General features: G+C 37.1%; 5 protein-coding genes across 7 annotated transcripts; 1 reads left to right on the top strand and 4 right to left on the bottom strand.

Moving 5' to 3' along the window:
- Nucleotides 1-39: 39 nt before the first annotated feature.
- Nucleotides 40-3,656, bottom strand: LOC111807249 (pentatricopeptide repeat-containing protein At5g56310-like). 2 transcript variants are annotated; one of them, XM_023692891.1, is made up of 2 exons: nt 1,541-3,656; nt 40-374 (listed from the first exon to the last, which is right to left on the bottom strand). In XM_023692891.1, the coding sequence occupies exon 1, from the start codon at nt 3,545-3,547 to the stop codon at nt 2,147-2,149; it is 1,401 nt and encodes a 466-aa protein (XP_023548659.1). In that variant the 5' UTR covers nt 3,548-3,656; the 3' UTR covers nt 40-374; nt 1,541-2,146. The 2 variants fall into 2 exon arrangements, with proteins under 2 accessions (XP_023548659.1, XP_023548660.1); XM_023692892.1 differs by lacking the exon at nt 40-374 and adding an exon at nt 402-599.
- Nucleotides 3,657-4,917: 1,261 nt separating this feature from the next.
- LOC111806438 (heat shock factor-binding protein 1-like) lies at nt 4,918-8,077 on the bottom strand. Of its 2 annotated transcripts, XM_023691749.1 has the most exons (6): nt 7,949-8,077; nt 6,463-6,516; nt 6,226-6,249; nt 6,116-6,158; nt 5,659-5,793; nt 4,918-5,196 (listed from the first exon to the last, which is right to left on the bottom strand). In XM_023691749.1, exons 1-6 carry the CDS (start codon nt 7,949-7,951, stop codon nt 5,168-5,170), a joined length of 288 nt encoding a protein of 95 aa, XP_023547517.1. In that variant the 5' UTR covers nt 7,952-8,077; the 3' UTR covers nt 4,918-5,167. The 2 variants fall into 2 exon arrangements, with proteins under 2 accessions (XP_023547517.1, XP_023547518.1); XM_023691750.1 differs by lacking the exon at nt 4,918-5,196 and having other exon boundaries at nt 5,464-5,793; nt 7,949-8,073.
- A 651-nt stretch (nt 8,078-8,728) lies between these two features.
- LOC111807027 (dol-P-Man:Man(5)GlcNAc(2)-PP-Dol alpha-1,3-mannosyltransferase) lies at nt 8,729-16,805 on the bottom strand. The gene is made up of 14 exons (XM_023692595.1): nt 16,801-16,805; nt 12,398-12,603; nt 12,277-12,311; nt 11,886-12,023; nt 11,407-11,475; nt 11,032-11,189; nt 10,887-10,953; nt 10,737-10,790; nt 10,363-10,451; nt 10,087-10,203; nt 9,791-9,891; nt 9,624-9,702; nt 9,341-9,397; nt 8,729-9,255 (listed from the first exon to the last, which is right to left on the bottom strand). The coding sequence occupies exons 1-14, from the start codon at nt 16,803-16,805 to the stop codon at nt 9,087-9,089; spliced, it is 1,344 nt and encodes a 447-aa protein (XP_023548363.1). The 3' UTR covers nt 8,729-9,086.
- Nucleotides 13,111-13,881, top strand: LOC111807029 (translocator protein homolog). The gene has a single exon (XM_023692597.1). It carries the CDS (start codon nt 13,175-13,177, stop codon nt 13,736-13,738), a length of 564 nt encoding a protein of 187 aa, XP_023548365.1. The 5' UTR covers nt 13,111-13,174; the 3' UTR covers nt 13,739-13,881.
- LOC111807028 (xyloglucan 6-xylosyltransferase 1-like) lies at nt 14,971-16,625 on the bottom strand. The gene has a single exon (XM_023692596.1). It carries the CDS (start codon nt 16,403-16,405, stop codon nt 15,140-15,142), a length of 1,266 nt encoding a protein of 421 aa, XP_023548364.1. The 5' UTR covers nt 16,406-16,625; the 3' UTR covers nt 14,971-15,139.
- Nucleotides 16,806-17,220: the final 415 nt, after the last annotated feature.

Below are 17,220 nucleotides of genomic sequence, written 5' to 3'. Positions count from 1 at the left end.
TTTTTTAAGGAAATAAAAAAATAAAGTGAGCATAATTAGTGGGTGTTAGTTGACTTCACTCGTTGAATTAAAAAAATTCAAAATAATCCAATTTATGGGAAGTAAAAATAAAAGGCTTGGGTAGATTCTAAGATATCAGAATTAGAGGGTTAAACTTTTTTATTATTGGAGGACCTCTCCTACAGTATTGTCACCGTAGTAGAATTTAACCACCAAGTTTGGGATGGATTGGTGTGGTTCCTCTATGCCGCAACCACCAAGTTTGGGATGGATTGGTGTGGTTCCTCTATGCCGCAGTAGAATTTAACCACCAGTATAGGATGGATTGGTGTGGTTCCTCTACGCTTAGGACGCCTGAATATTGAACCTGTCACCTGTCACCACATTAGAATTTAACCACCAAGTTCAAGATGGATTGGTGTGGTTCCTCTACGCCTAGGATGCTGGAATATTGAACCCTCAACGAAGAAAGACGAGAGAAAAGCATAGCTAGTGATTTATGCTAGTGTGGTTCCTCTACGCCGCAGTAGAATTTAACCACCCAATTCGGAATGGATTGGTATGGTTCCTCTACGCCTAGGATGTCGGAATATTGAACCCTGAACGAAGAAAGGCATGAGAGAAAAGCATAGCTAGTGATTGTGAGGGTCTAATTCTTGACTTGAGAGGTCAGCTTTTTTTGGTTTTTCGTTGTCAAAGAGTTAGGGTAGAGCTTTTTTTGGTTTTTCGTTGTCAAAGAGTTAGGGTAGAGCTTTTTTTGGTTCGTTGTCAAAGAGTTAGGGTAGAGATTTTTTTGGTTTTTCGTTGTCAAAGAGTTAACAATGATTTTTTTGTTGTCGAACTGGGTGAATAATGAAAATAAATCCAAAATAAGAAAAAAAAAATAAATGGTCATTTTAAGATAAATGTAAAAATTACCCATATTAGCGACACTCCTTTATTATTTATATAAAAATCAATGGAAATATAATTAATTTTTAACCTTACTATAAAAGAATTTATGGAAATATATTAATTATATTATAATATTCATTTTTTTACAAGGAAAATTTGAATGAAAAAAAAGGGGAAAAAGAATAAAATAAAGAGGTCAAAGTTTAAACGTCTGAACAAATGGAAAATCCCGGCCAAATATTTGAACCAATCACAGAAGGACGTGATGTTAAGTGACGTGTACGGTCACTTTCGAGTAAAATATAAACTCAATAAATAATTATTAAATTATAAATAGTTTTTAAACTTTTAATTTTTTTTAAATTTGTAAATCTAATAATACAAAATTAAGAGTTTAATTATAATTAATTAAATATATGTGTATATATTAAATAAATCAAGATTTTAAAACTAGTTTATTATAAATAAGTAAAACCCTAATTTCTCTAGAAGCTACTTTTAAAGGCGAGCCCAGGTACTCACTAAGCCACCTGATTATTACCCATGCTCTTTCACTTCACTTACAAAACGACACAGTTTTGTATTTAATTTATGCTAAATTAATAAAAATAAATGTGTCAATTTTATAAATTAATAAAAGTTTTACCTGTAACCATTGCAGCTTTCCAAGACTTTCTCACTGCCTCCTTTCTGCTTTGGAGCTCAAACCATTACAGGCTCACAAGTATTTAATGGGAGCTTCAAATCTGCTACCAATTAGTATCTCCATTACTAAGAAAACTATGGACGCCCAACAATGGATGGAACTCTGCAACTTCAAGAAGTTTTTCCATGTCGTTGCCACTCAGTCCCGCGCGACTCAGAGAAAATGACTATTCTACACTAATAAGAATCTCCTAACCCTTATCTAGTCTAGTTAGGATCAGGGATGGTCAAAATGGCCCAACAAGTTTCAGGTTGAGATCGGAGAAGTAAGTTGGTCCTTATTTGATCATAAGGATATCGGTTCTTATTAGGTTAAAGGCAGCCGGCTCGGGGGTTACCTGAGATTGGTAATGGTATAACCAGAAGAGGGATAGGGAAAGGAAGGTTACGCGCGGGTTAGCGCAATGCATCTGTTTCGGGTACAAAGGCGACGAGGGAGATCATGAGCCCACTTGGAATGATTTCCCAAGTGCTTTTTAAGCATTTACAAAGTCATTACAAGCGAGACTTATCGTCGCCTCGGTTAACATGACCATGGAACTCGATATCATGGGAAATGGGGCAGGCTCTTGAAGCTCTCAACAGAACTCGACCCCAGATCCTTCTTCAGTCCTTCCACTTTCATGATCTTTCTCACTTTCTCAACCTCATTCCATTTCCCCATCTCTGCACAGATATTGGATAAAACAGCATAATAAGCACCATTCTCTGGTTCCATTTCAACAAGCTTCCGTGCTGCAAATTCGCTCATTTCCAAGCTCCCTTGAGCTCTGCTACCAGCTAGCAAAGACCCCCACATTGCTTTGGTGGCATCAAAAGGCATATTCTTAATCAATTCAAAGGACTCCTCAATACACCCAGAACGAGCCAAGAGATCAACCATACATGAATAGTGTTGGATTCCCGGAGAAAACCCGAACTTACCGTCGATCATCGACCCGAAGATCTGCCTGCCGATGTCCACCAAGCCAGAGTGGCTACAAGCACAAAGCACTGCCACTAATGTCACTTCATCTGCCTTAACTCCTCCATCTTCATCCATTCTCTTAAACCAAGCAATGGCCTCCTCTCCGCTTTTGGCCAATGCCAGCCCGTTAATGAGTGCATTCCATGTATACACATTCTTGTCTTTCATGGCTTGGAAAACAACCAATCCCTCTTCGATTCTTCCACATTTCCCATACATATCAATCAAAGAAGTCCCCAAAATCACATCCATTTCCCACCCTCTCCTTTTCACAAACTCATGTATCCAAATACCCATTTCAATGGCTCCAAAGCTCGCACAAGCAGCCAATGCATTAACCATCGTCACACGATTAGGCTCCACACCTGCATATTGCATCTGCTCAAACGCAATCAAAGCATCATCAAACATCAAAGCAACTCGATAACCCATAATCAAAACAGTCCACGACACAACATCTCTCAGAGGCATTTCGTCGAACACCTTCTTGCATAACCCCATTCTCCCACACGACGCATAAACATCCATCAACGAATTCTGCACATAAACATCAGAAACATATCCCAATTTCACAACGTGGGCATGAACAGATTGTCCACTCACAAGGTGGTTGAAATCAGCCAAGGATTTGAGAAGGAAAGGAAAGGTGTAATTATTGGGAAGAATGGAGTTTCTGTTCATGTGGGCGTAAATGGAAAGAGGGGTATGGGGGATTTTGGAGTGCGAGAAGGCTCTGATTAAGGAATTGCAGACGAAGACGTGGGGTTTGGGGATTTGGGTAAAGAAGAGAAGAGCGGAATCGAGAAGCCGAAGATCATGGCAAGTGTTTATGAAATGGTGGGCTATGGTGGGATTTGAATGGAGGTTTTGAACGATGAGCTGAGCTTGAATTTGAGGGATGTGAATCGGAGACAGAGAAGTGGCGAAAAGGGAGAGAATCCTGTTTGATTCAGCCCACATTTGTACGCCAAAAGCTGCCATTAGTCGAAATTGTTAATTGTTGGTGCAGCAGATGATGACTAAAATGGGTTGTGATGAACTCTACTAATGAGGGAAGAAGTCCCTAAATTATATTCTACTTCATATTATATTTTTGCTCCTAAAATATTATTAAATTTATATGATATTTTGCATTTTTTTAATAGAATTATGTGGAAGAGGAGAAATTATCCATTAAAAAATTCCCTAAAATCAATATTTTTTAAATATATATATATATATGCATAAAAAATAGAGAAAATTTCGTTACAAAAACTAGTTTACCCATTAAATTTTCCAAAAAATATAATCTAGTTTTTAACTTAAAAATGATAAAATAATCATTTTTATGTCACTTAATAATCACGACTTACTTATTTAACATGTCTATATGTATACATTAATATACATACTAATCATATTATCAGATTTAATAAAATACAAAACTATAATATTGAAAAATGTGTTTTGTTATAATATGAATGGATTATAATAATGCACGAGGAGATTAAGCCTACCAAATGCGAAGTCCAAAATGAAATGTGAAATTATATTATACTTGGCGTAGTTCATCAATCTATTTTTCTTTTATCTTATGTATTATTATTATAATAATAATGAGCCGTCTAAATGAGATAATAGAATGTGAGACCCACTAAAATAAACTTATATATAACCCAACCGACGTACAAGAAAAAAAAAACCTATGTCAAACACACTAAATTCCAGCGTCCCTATACTTTCGACCTTTATTCATTTTAGTTGATGTTCATTTTAAAATGCTCCCGTCCCAACTTAAAAGGTGACCATTTTGGTACCTACGTGCAAATATTATGCACAATAAAAACTTTTTAATACGAAAATATACATACCCGCCGAAGGTATAAGGACAAAAATGAACCAAACATCAAAGGATATATATAATAATATGACTTATTAATTATGCCAATATGTATCCACCAATATTAATGTTAAATACTAAAATGAATTAGGTATAATAAAAGTCTACGTCCAATATTTTCAAGACTAAATAAACACTCATAAAATAAGGTTTGATATGAGTTTATCCTGTTTATATATATATATATATATATATATATATATATATATATATATATACATATATATATATATACATATATATACTTGTTTATAATCATTGATTTTACATTTTTTATTAGCATTTTAGTATTTAAATCAAAGCTTCCAGCCTGTCTTTAGACTTTTAATATAATAATAAAAACTGAAAATAAAGATTATTCTCTACTCCACCCATAATAAGTCTATGCTTGAAAATAAAGAGTGTAAATAAATCTATTTTTCAACTCATTTCATTTCATGGACAGAGCCAAATTAATGAGACAATTTTCAAAGATCAAAACAAAACAAATATAAATAATAAACAAAAATCAGAAGACCAATTCCAACCAACTTGCTTGCAAATCAATATAAAGGATTCAAGGGGGTTGTACAGACATACCAGGAATAGCAGATAAAGCAAGAATGGTGGCCAAGCTTTCTGTTCTCCTTCCATTTTGCTTCATCGCTGCATTCCTGATCGTCTTCTCCACTGCAGTATTGGCCACCACCACAAAAGGCCCGAGTTGGGTCCTCGATCGAGCTCTAGCTACCTGTCATGGCTCCATGGCAGACTGCATGATGGATGACATTGAATTTCAGATGGACTCCGAAATCAATAGACGCATATTGGCCGATGTAAACTACATAAGCTACGATGCGCTCAGGGCCAACAAGGTGCCATGCTCACGCAGAGGAGCATCTTACTACAATTGCCAGCCAGGTGCTGAGGCTAACCCCTACGACCGTGGCTGCAGTGCTATTGCTCGTTGCCGAAGCTAACGAGTTGTGTGTTTACTTTGTTACCAGAGATGAGCAGTAGTTGTTGTATGAGGTCATCATAGAGTATAATCATCACTATATTATCAATAAGAAATCATGCAGAAATAGCAAGTACAAGTCTAGAACATATTGCACTTTTCTGTTTCATCCTAAGCATTGGCTTCAATTTCACAAAGGCAATAGCAAAAAGAGAATATTGCAAGTTATCAAACTCAACAATAAAGCATACACTCTCAACTATTTCAAGGCAGAACCTTCATCTTTCTTCACTTCATCTGCACTCGACTTTGAAGGAGTCATCGGCGACGGTGAGCCCTCAACACCCATCTCAGATTTTAGATCGTTGATGCTCTGCTCCAATTCATTTATGCGGCTCCCCATCTCATCGAGTATACTCAAGTTAAGGAAAGCTTATTTACTATAAGTTATTACAATAAAGCTATGCTATCCTACAATCTACTTCTTTTCCAAAACCTAAAGTCAAACGAATTCTGATATAACGTTCACCACATCATTGTTTGATAGAGTGAAAGAAAATGATAATGCTCAGAAATTGCACCATCTAGCCTATTAAACGAATAAATAAATATACGAGTTATTTCGCAAAACTCAAAAATCAACATGTATCCAAGCGTATCGGAAACAATTAATCATCATAACTACGACTTTAGAGAAATGCTAAAAATAAATAGAATTATTTAGAAAGGATATTCTTTGTGATAATGGAGTCAGACATGGTTTGGAACCTAGATTGCTGCATAAAAAAGATTTTGTTAGACATAAACTTCTCTGCCAGAGACTTACACTTAACTGAAACTCACCATTTGTTGAAGAAGATTTTGCACCTGGAAAAAAGAAGAGGAGTAAATACCAATTTAACGATAAACCAGCAACAAACAATCAAGAATGCCTTAGGAATCAAATTTTAGACAGAACAAGAGTATACGTCAAAGGGAAATGACAAACTTTATAACACCAACCTTTTAAATAACGTAGGCTTGACTATCAAATGGGGATAAACAGAGAGAATGAACTAAGAGAAAAGAAAATGAACTCACAAAAACCGTCATATCAGCCGTGCTTTGCTTCGGATCTTCAGAGTCATGCCCATCCTGCAGGACAAAAAGAGTAAGACGTGTATTTCACACTGTCACACAATGGTACAAAAACAAACCAGTCAAATAATATGAACAATAATAAGTCAAACAAATAAGAACCACTGGAGGTGGAGGGTGACAATCTTGAAGAAGAATTAAGATCAAGCATCAAACATCTTCAGTATTGACAATTACATTTAACAGTCTGATTCTGATTCGAGTATGTTAAAATTATATGGGAACAGAAATCAGTAGCGGTCTATAGATAAAACAGTGATCAAAATAAACTAGAAAACTGATGTTTTGGTCCCTGGGCACGGTCAAATGATCTTTATCCTCCCAAAAGCAATCAGCCACAACTAAGAGAATATGCAAGGGCAATACAAAAAGACCCAAAAACAAAAAAATTTAACAATATACAAAATTAAGAAAAAGGGCTATAGCTCAAAAGGATGATAGATAAAGGGTAATCGCAAAAATCCTTTGTAGCCAAGACCTAGAAGGAGGCAAACCTAGCCAAGGCCCAAATTTCCTCCCTAGAACTCTCCATACCCAAGTATCATTCTATTTCTTTCAAGCTAGATATTCTATAAGACCACAAAGAAAGCAACATGCTAAAGAAACATCCCTCTATCTCGAAACGGGTGGAATAAGACCTACTACGTCACAGCCTTATCCGAACTGATTCGGGTCACTTGGCACCAAAGCCTCCAAAAATATGTCCCAAATTGACTCAGGAAACTAAGAACCCCCCTTAGAACATGATTCACGTTGCACCATAAGGGCCTAGAAGGGCAGAAGACAATATTTGGATATGGTCAAGTGTGCTCATCCTCCCATGAGAAAAATAAGGGATTTGACAGAAGGAAAAGACAATCATATGAAAAAGGGAGGATCCACAAGCAAATACTATCGAGAAGACACAAGGATCCACACACTATCGAGAAGATTCGATCTCTCAGTCGCAAAACCACACCATATTACAAGGCATGCAGACATCGACCAAATCAACAACCGCAGCTTTTTAAAAAATCCCAGAGAGATTGAAATCTTAACACATTATCACATTAACGAGGAGACGAAGCTTTGAACCATCCATCGATTCAAAAGTTGAAAACATGAGCCTCACAAGAAAGTCACCAACAACCGAACCCCAAACCAACCTTTAGTATCTAAAACCTAGGTGATCTGATGGGCATTGTTCAAAGTGAGCAAAAGGTTACAAGACGATTGAACAACTAAAGCTGAACAGAATCATTTGACGACCACGCGAATAACATTTACGACAGAAATTCATGTCAGAAGAATAAGGAAACCCGAAGGGATATCGCATTCCATCAAAAGTTTCACAACTAAGCTATGCGAATTGAAAACAAGAGAAAAATGGCATTCAACAGTGAAGAAGCGTAATTGAATGGAATGAGGTTGAAGAAGGGGAAACGCTCACCATAACTGCAAAACTGGATCTTCAAGAGACAATCGGGAGATGATGCTAAAACTCGCAATGCCCAATCGTCCGGTTAGCGGGTGAAGAATGCGAAAGAAGAATGTGGCGAATGGCTGTCTTGCTTGCTTAAGTGATGCTCATTTCGCCCCCACTTTCTACAAAGTTACCATTTTGCCATTCATCATTATGTAATGTGATGAACACATTAATTTTATACAGATTTAGATTTAAATGGTCAAAAATTAATTTATTTAAATTTCATATCTCATAAAACTTTCAATTTATAATTTTGAAATCAAATAAACACAACTTTATAATTTAACCAAATTCCAACAACAAATTTTTTTTAAGTTTTTTAAACAAAAAAAAAAATATATATATATATATATATATATATATTAGTTAGCATGTTTAGTCAAATTTCATAAAATGTCTAGAATGACTATAAAAACATGTTAAGATTGAATTGGAAAAGATAATTATAAGAAAAAAAAAATAACAATTTCCAAAAATAATCAAATAGTTATCACACCGGGTCTTAAACGTTCATGATTTTAGTAGGAAGTACACTGTTCAAAGCACGAAGCTCGTAAATTTAACATGCTTGCTACAAAATTATAAATCAAGAATATCGAAAGGGTATTTTAGTCATTTCACTTCTGAAAGAGTGCAAAGTTATGGAGGCATGACATTCAAATTTTCAAAATTTGAAAACCTTTTGACTTCGCTATTAAATTGGGTTGGGAAACGTTCAAACTAAAGCCAACATGATTGCTTTTCAAATTCAAATTACAGTAATTTCATGTTAGAACGAACTCCAGAGCCCAAGCACAACCAAGTAAAATATGATTAAATTGTGTTACAAAAGTAGTAGTAAGAATAAAACCTACTAAATACAAGTAAAGACAGCAGCTTTCAAGGGTGTGTCCATTTCCAAGATGACAATAACAGAGGGCAAAAACTCGAACTAAATTAGCCTAAAATTTGATGCTCGACACCCCGAAGTTGACCTGATCACGTTCCCCCACGGTATCAAACGATTCCCGGGATGAAAGTAACACAGAGAAAGTTAGCTGAAAATCAAATCTATGCAATTCAGTCTAATGGTAATGATACACAGATGAAGAGCTTGAATTTTTTATTTTTGTTTCCTATCTGATGCTTCGCTGTGAACATAAGGATGCTCTGCTGGTCCAGACCACAAACCCCAAAGCAAAATTAGGTGAAGACTTAGAAGCAAGATGGAGGAGTATATATTAGAAGGATAGACATTCCAACAAAACTCTATCCCTGTAAACAGAACCAAACTGCAAAAAAACGGAAACAATAACGATATATTGTACGTGCCCAAATTGATCCAGAAAAGAAGGACGAGTTAATCTAGCAAAGTACCGTAATACTGTAGGAAACGGCGTCCTCCACAACAGATACGGAAGGGAAAAGAAATACCTGCAGCATAATCAAATATGACGTTTAGAGCTCATACCGCACTGCTTCGGATCTGATGAGTTAATATGATCATGATAATCAAATGTTATTCAAATGAAATTTTGACACCATTGCTTGAGGTTCGGATGGTGTGTTCGTAAAAATATGAGATGCAGTCGTTAACAGGGGGATCGAGATAATTCATCCTTTTCCATTAACTGTGAAGGGATTGAGCTACTCAGCTTACCATGAATAGAACTGATAATGCAATGATCGAGCACACAAAATACCGATGAAATTCCCGACAAACATCGTTGTTACGACATCTGAGCCAATGAAATAGTTAGATGAATCGAGCAGAGGAAATAAGACATATTACAATTTACATCAAATATCGTTTTAGTACCAACTTACGTTCTTCCTTAAGTAATTTGAAGGATGACTTGTTATTGGGAAATCTAAGTTTAATAGAGAGAAACCATGAATTGATGAAGTTCAAAAGCCCACCTTCATGCCTGGAAGAAAATGAACAATCTCAAATATTGCTGCAAATGCTCCAGAAGATAAACTAATGCATTCATAAGACTTATAACCCACTGAACGGCCCAATGTTTTCTATGTAAATCTTCCCTTTCTAACAGGCTCAAATAGAAGATTATCACCATAATAACATTAGTTTCTACTTTATTGTCAGTAGTTAAAGCACTTACTTGCACCACTTGTAATGAGCAAAAACTGCCAACAATATCAAGTGAGTAATCAGCAACAACACAGCAAACTGTTTTGACACAAATATTGGCTCGGGGACGAACTTGAAGTTAACGGACCTAATACATCAAAGCACAAACACTTCGAATTGAAGAAACAAAATTACAAATAAAGATGATCCGAATCAACTATCTTGTATCGTTTAGAAGATGGCCAATAAATACGGTATAAGATGTTCTTAAAAAATGACAGCGCTTTGGAAGTACAGTGAGATGTACCAAAAGTGGATGAAGACGCGCCCAAGATTGAAAGCTTTTGATATGTATTCAAATGGATGTGAAACTATAAAAGGAAGCGCCAAAAGAATCTGCAAAACCGTTGATCGAGCAAATGTAAGTAGATGACGATGCATCCTCGAAGATGAAGTAAATAGCAATGTTAAAAATTAAACTCGTCCAACTGTCTGTATGGAAAAGAAAGACTATGTAGTAGCTACTGATGGTAAACTTGAGAGCACTTAGGAAACAGATCTTATGGGGAAAATAATTATATGTCAAGAAATACCATAAATAAGTCCAAAGTTTAAAGCTCTTTTTTAACTCTGAAGACACTCAGCTGAAGACATTCAAAGTTAAAATAGGAAGCAAAGCACCTGCACAAGAGCTGCCCCAGCTAAAGCCGTTATCACTCCACCGATATCCATAGCCTGTAACATAGTTTGAATTGTCTTAACAAATAATCTGAACAAAAATAAACTTGGAAACTAAGGTAAGTAAACAATAAAAACGATAACGAGAATTACCTTTAACATCAGAAGTAATAAAGGTGGGGCATATAGAAGAATGTTCATCTTTATGGAAACAGCAAAACTGCAGAAACGGAATAACGAGACGGTTAAAAGTGGTAACATAAAAGTTGAGATAATACTATAACAGAGATAATGATACCTGAAGATGATTAATCCAAGGTTCCACCTTCGTAAAAGAACTAAGGCCAATGCAGCATGAAGAAGAGTCATGGCAAAGCAATCATTGAAGAGCCGAAGCACAAAGATCGAGTGCACTCGTTTGGAGAGGGAGAGTAAGCAAAAAGACCAGAATGGAAGCTAGAAAGCAATCAATTTGAAAAAAATTGAAGATTAAACAACTTGTTACCATCTAAGATATACTACTACTCTCTACCCGTAATAGGTGCTAGTCTCCGATAAGGTCGAGGCTGTAAGGACGATTATGTTGCCTGCTAAGCTATGTTAAGGCACCTAGTTTATACTCTGCAGCATAAAAGAAGTAGAACAAGAAAAAGAAAGGACGATAAATGCTTACCGCATCGGTCTTCGCATAGATAAATAAGACAATTCCCAGATTTATAATGTACAAGACACCAAAAAGAATCTGCAATAATAGAATTTTATTACCACTCAGGAACGAAAACAATATTCCCTGAATTTAGCACATGAAAAAAATAAATAAATCAATAAAATCCTATATTCTAAGGGATGAACTGATGTTTAAAACAAATTACGGCAACTTTTGAACATGAACAAGAGTTCGTGCACATTAATAATTTGAAATTAACGTGGACCGCTCCCGAGGATCACGAACCGGTCGAACCAACCCTTAAAAACGTTGAACCGGACCCAAACAACAGAAAAACACCCAAACCGCCTCTTCGAGATTTTTTAACACGGTATCGTTAATTTTTCCAAGTCACCTAATTATAGTTCTTACAAACAACCATGAAATAACAAAAGATCAGTAGGGTAAATGACAGTTTCTTGATCTCTATAAGTACAAACTATTACCTGAGCTGGATAGACCTCTCCTCCAGTGACATGCTGTATGGCAGAATAAATGTACAAAAATCCAGCAGGATAAACTAGAGGTCCAGTGTCTCCTTGCAATTTGCTGTAATCTCTCTCCCCTCCCAAAAAACCACTTACCTGCTTGAAAATAATACCAAGATGTAAAAGATCAAACAAACGGCCATTAATGCGCAAGAAATGCTCTACTTAAAACAAAATAATGGAATTGTTCTGAAACACTCTAAATCTTAATCTGTAATTTTATCATTCTTTGCTGTTTACTGCTACAGTTCTTAGAGAGGTAAGGCCAATCTGAAACCAAGTACAAGTTCACTTGTGATCGAAATTCTAAGCAAATTGATGTTATAATTCTACTACTAACAAGACTTACTTGCGACATGTAAGCGTCCCAATCAATTTTAGTATCTGGAACCAAACAATCAATGGCGTCAAAAGGATATATCGAAAATCCATTTTAAGAAGAACAGAAATGAGTAGAAATTCGATCTTACAGGGTACATATGCGATGATAAGGGCAACGAGGAAAGCATCGGCCAAGATCAAACATAACGCAAATCCGAGCTTCGGATTTCGACAATAATTGTCGCGGGAATTGGCTAATTTGCGCGGAGGTTTCACCGATTTCGCAGCCATGGCCTTCCCCGTCGTCGAGCTGCCTTCCGTCCCCAGACCTGCAAGGCTGTTGACGTACACGGCGCTGGTCCGAGAAGCAGGCCCACCAAAATCGCCATTTTTTAATGGGCTGCAAAGTGGGCTTTTAACCCACGTGGATTTTACTTCTCGTTCGCGCTATTTGAGCCCTAACGCTAATTGGACCACTTTGACGATTATTCCACCCCAATATTAAATTTTTACAACTTCATTTATTACATTATTTTAATTGTAATTTTAACGGGTAATTATTATATTTTATCATTAATTAGTCATTTTTATTATAAACCTCATATTTTAAATAAAAACACATAATACATGTATAGAATAAATACTTATCCATCTAATATCGATAATATTAAAATCGAAAAAATAGATATCTTAATCGTTAAGTTAAATCTTTATTAAATGCGGTTAACTTTTTTTTTAAAGTACACAAAATAGAGCATAATTTCAAAATTAGCTACGTGTCACATACATATATTTGTATGCGATATAATTATGTCGTTTTGTCCACGTTTTCATCTTCCTCTCCTTCCACGTGTCCTCCTCCCTCACTCCTCCACCTCCTTAAATCTCCTATTCTTTTTCCCATTTTGTAATTCTCCGACAAAAGTATGGCTTCCACCGAGCTTAAGCACCGAACAACAGGTGACTCCCCCGCCGCCCCCGCCGCCGACGAGGCTAGCGCGAAGAGAGCAAAGAACAAGGCGATCGCCAAACGAGGCCTGAAGTCTCTAGCTGTGGCAGTATCCATCCCCATCGCCGTCACTCTCCTCTCCATCCTCCTCCTTTCTAGACCCAAAAACTACTACCCCTCCGCCACGAAGCCCTTCTGGGTTCCCTCGGCAAGGGTCGTGAATTGGGGGTCGTTGGCTTCTAGCTTGTTGATGGGCATCTCGAGCTGGCTGTTCTGGGCTGAAGGCGGGTTCCAAGCTAAGCCCAACGCGGTGTATCTCTACACTTTGTACTTGGTGCTGTGCATGGCGTGGTACGGCCTCGTGCTTGGAGCCGGGTCGCGATGGCTAGGCTCGGTGGCGTGTTTGGGAAAGACGGCGACGCTGGTTGGGTGTGACAGGTTGTTCCGGGGAGTGAACGGGATTGCGGCGGACTTGGTTAGGCCTTGCTTGGTTTGGTCTGTTTTTCTTACTATCGTGAGCCTTACAATGGTTTCTGTTTGAGGTTTAGTAATGAATAATATGGGGTTTTGTCTTGTGGGCTTTGTTTGGGACTTCTTTTCGCTTGTGAATTGAAGGGTTGTTTGTGTCCATAGTTTTATTCTCTTCTAAATTCAATAAGCATCGGGTTAATTTATTCCAGTTTATCTAATAGTATTAGAATAAAACAATATAAAAATATTTATTACATTAAAATAAAGCGTTGGTTGACCATGGTCAAAATTTATTAAATTTCATGTTTTTGTTTTATTTAACATTTCGTCAATATATATATATATATATATATATATATATATATATATATCCTTTTAATTTATTAATGTAATAAAATAAAGTTGGGTATAAAAATCCGTAAGATTTATTCCTCGAATAATTTGAATTTTTGTTACGAAATTAATTTTCTTAGGAGTGAATTGACTTTATTTTATTTTTTAAATACAATTTCTATTAAAAAAGTGCAAAATATGCCTAATAAATTTCAATAATATTTTAGAGCTAAAAACATAGGAGTTAATACAATATGCCTAAATTTAAAAAAAAAAATTTAAAATAGTATTTTACACATTTATTTAATTAGTATTTCATAAAATTTACTATCTCATAAATAGTCTGGACCATTAGAAATGATTTGTTCTCTTCCGACCATCTCGGTGAAATTTCACATTTTTCGTTACCAAATAATGTTACCATCTTTTGAACAAATTTCACGTGTTCAAAAGTTTCAATAAAAAAACTCCTCAAAACTACTCTTATAACTTGAAACTCCTCGTTATAAGTTAAATGAACCGCATAAACTCTCATAACTTTGCTTTAGACTCTCCACAATATTGTCCCCTTTGAGTAACTTTACTCTCCACGATATTGTCCCCTTTGAGTATAAACTCTCATGACTTTACTTTATAGTATGATATTGTCCACTTTGAACATAACTTCTCAGGAATACTTTGAACATAAGTTCTCATGACTTGACTTTTCTCTCCACAATGTTATGATATTGTCCACTTTGAACATAAGCTCTCATGACTTTGCTTATGGTATGATATTGTCCACTTTGAACATAAGCTCTCGTGACTTTGCTTTAGACTTCCCTAAAATGTCTGCCACCAATGAAGATAGTATTCATCTTCATGGAGATAGCATTCTTTAATTATAAACCTATCATGTCAAACCTATGATTAAATTAGCAGGACTTTCATCCTCATGGAACACTAATGGATTAGTATTAATGGATGGTATTAGTTCATGCAATCCAAATACTTTATAAACATTTGGGATCATGCCCGAGTTTGAAGGAACAAACACATACATTTAGCTTCCACCTACTAAATTCATACTCTGAAAAATAACACATTCCTGACACGTCTATGAACAATGTTGAAAAAAAGGAACCGACAAGCGACAGGTTCATCTAATAAGAGACAAAATACCTTTAGAAGAAGGTGGTTCCACCTCCACAGCAGGGGAAAGAACTGGTTGAATCGATCCAACTTCATTCTCACTTACCCGTCTAATCCTTTCAATTCTTCTGCTCATCAGCGATTTATGGATGAATCCATACATTTGGAGTATCTGATTATCCCCAAAATTAAACGCCCTCTCCATTGCTTTCAAGCATCGCTCAACAGGGTAATCCCCAGCTTTCCCACATGGCTTGCACCCTGTAAAATGAGTCACCAGCGGCCGATTTCCCCCACTCTTCTCCTCCAATTTGTCCACCAAAACCTCCCAATATCCATGGAGATTATATGAATTCTCTAGATAGATCTTGCTCCCCCATGATTCTCTGTGTGTTGCAAGAAGATAAACCATGGCGGATTGATCATCTGCTTCGAACACTGGCCTGTCTTTCAGCTCTTTCGTTAGGACTTCCCCTGCTTCTTCTCGGATCTTCCCTCTCGGCCCCATTGAAGCCCACGCGTCCAGAATGTCGATCGACCATTGACAGTTTCTCATCAAGAAACTCCCTGTATTCAGCCCAACCCAGCTTCTCTGATCGTACACCATTTCTTTCCAACCATGCATTACGAAATTGAAATCTCTATACCTCTCCCAAGGGATTTCAAACGACATGTCGGTGAACATTGCGTCGCTATCCATCCACCATATGAATTCTACTTCCGGATGCGATAGAAGAAGCGTCCGTATCAACGGAAGCTTCCCCCAGAATCCAGTCATTTCCGCATCCAAAACCGCTAGGTTATAGAAAATCTCGATTCCGTGTAACCTACAGTAATCAATTTTATTCTTAATCGATTTCAACAGGTAATGATCTCCAATCGGATTCTCACATTGTTCTGGCGACGATCCAGTAACCAACAAAACCCTAGGCTTACCCGGCCGGGTGAAATGACGAAATCCGCGACTGTTTTCAAGCCATTTCCTCCTCCGTTCATCCCAGTCGGAGATCGGCGGACCAAGTCGGTAGGGTTTGTCCGTTCCACCGCTCGATGACGTCGTTTGATGCTCGACGAGGAGACGGTTGCGGAAGGGGAAGCGGTCACGGAAGTGGATGAAGTCCCACTCGGAGGAGACGAACTTACCGGCGCCGATGGTGCCGCGGAGGACAACAACGGTGAGGAAGAGGCAGAGGATGGTAAGCTTGAAATTGCGGAGAGTTCTCTGGATTCTTCTCAACCTCGGCGGTCCCAAGCAGTTTCCGATCACCTCCATTATCCGGGGAGATTGGGAGGAGCTGAATCAGAGAAGTGGAGATGGAGACCCAGGGAGGAGAAGAGTTCTGTTACGAAGAGAAAGCGGTGGAAAGGGGAAAAGGCCATGGTGTTGGTGTTGGTGTTGGTGTTGTGTGTGTAACTATGGAGCACACCTGTAAGCTTTCTATCAGAATTCGGGAGCCGAAACTCGGGACAATAAATTAGTCATGTTTCTGAAACCTCTGTGAGTAAAGCTGTATGATATTGTCTACTTTGTTTTTTATTAGAATGGAACATAAACACGAGCTTCTATATGTATCATATGTTAGACGAATATGACTCTCCACAATAGTATGATATTGTCTACTTTGAGTATAAACTCTCATGGTTTTGCTATGGGCTTCCCCAAAATACTTCATACCACTCGAAATAGTATTCCTTCATCATAAACCGAGAATCATTCCCTAAATTAGCGGATGTGAGACTTTCATCAACACCTCGACTCGAACAAAGTATGTCTCCCCTTAATCGTGGCTCGACTCTTTTTCAGTCTTAGTCGTTTTTGACTATGCTTACTCCTTTTATTTTGGAGTCCTTTCGAGGAGGATTATATTGACATGACTAAGTTATGGCGTGACTCTGATACCACCTTAGGTTGAATGACACTATGACCTATATGAGTCACGACCTCATGTATTTATACATGTATATGATACAATTAAATCATAGATTTGGTAACAAACCAGAAAATCAGTAGATTATCTTAAAACGATCTATTCTATATTTAACACTATAAATCGTGCCAGACCTTACTTAGGGGTCAAATTCTGGCAT

This window comes from Cucurbita pepo, chromosome LG12 (genome assembly GCF_002806865.2).
Source record: "Cucurbita pepo subsp. pepo cultivar mu-cu-16 chromosome LG12, ASM280686v2, whole genome shotgun sequence".
In the NCBI taxonomy this organism is placed as follows: domain Eukaryota; kingdom Viridiplantae; phylum Streptophyta; class Magnoliopsida; order Cucurbitales; family Cucurbitaceae; genus Cucurbita; species Cucurbita pepo.
The sequence above is the reverse complement of the archived record's forward strand: the minus strand, read 5'-3'. Positions and strand labels throughout refer to the sequence as shown.

Excerpts from the sequence above, each read along its gene's own strand:
- LOC111806438 (XM_023691749.1), bottom strand. Across the intron at positions 6,250-6,462 it reads CGGCTGATATGACGGTTTTT|GTGCAAAATCTTCTTCAACA; the intron begins GTGAGTTCATTT and ends TCTTTTTTCCAG. Across the intron at positions 5,794-6,115 it reads TGACTCCATTATCACAAAGA|TCGATGAGATGGGGAGCCGC; the intron begins ATATCCTTTCTA and ends ACTTGAGTATAC.
- LOC111807028 (XM_023692596.1), bottom strand. The coding sequence starts at position 16,405 with ATGGAGGTGATCGGAAACTGCTTGGGACCGCCGAGGTTGAGAAGAATC.
- LOC111807027 (XM_023692595.1), bottom strand. Across the intron at positions 12,024-12,276 it reads GGGACGCTTACATGTCGCAA|GTAAGTGGTTTTTTGGGAGG; the intron begins GTAAGTCTTGTT and ends ATTTTCAAGCAG. Across the intron at positions 11,476-11,885 it reads GAGAGGTCTATCCAGCTCAG|ATTCTTTTTGGTGTCTTGTA; the intron begins GTAATAGTTTGT and ends CTATTATTGCAG.
- LOC111807029 (XM_023692597.1), top strand. The coding sequence starts at position 13,175 with ATGGCTTCCACCGAGCTTAAGCACCGAACAACAGGTGACTCCCCCGCC.
- LOC111807249 (XM_023692891.1), bottom strand. The coding sequence starts at position 3,547 with ATGGCAGCTTTTGGCGTACAAATGTGGGCTGAATCAAACAGGATTCTC.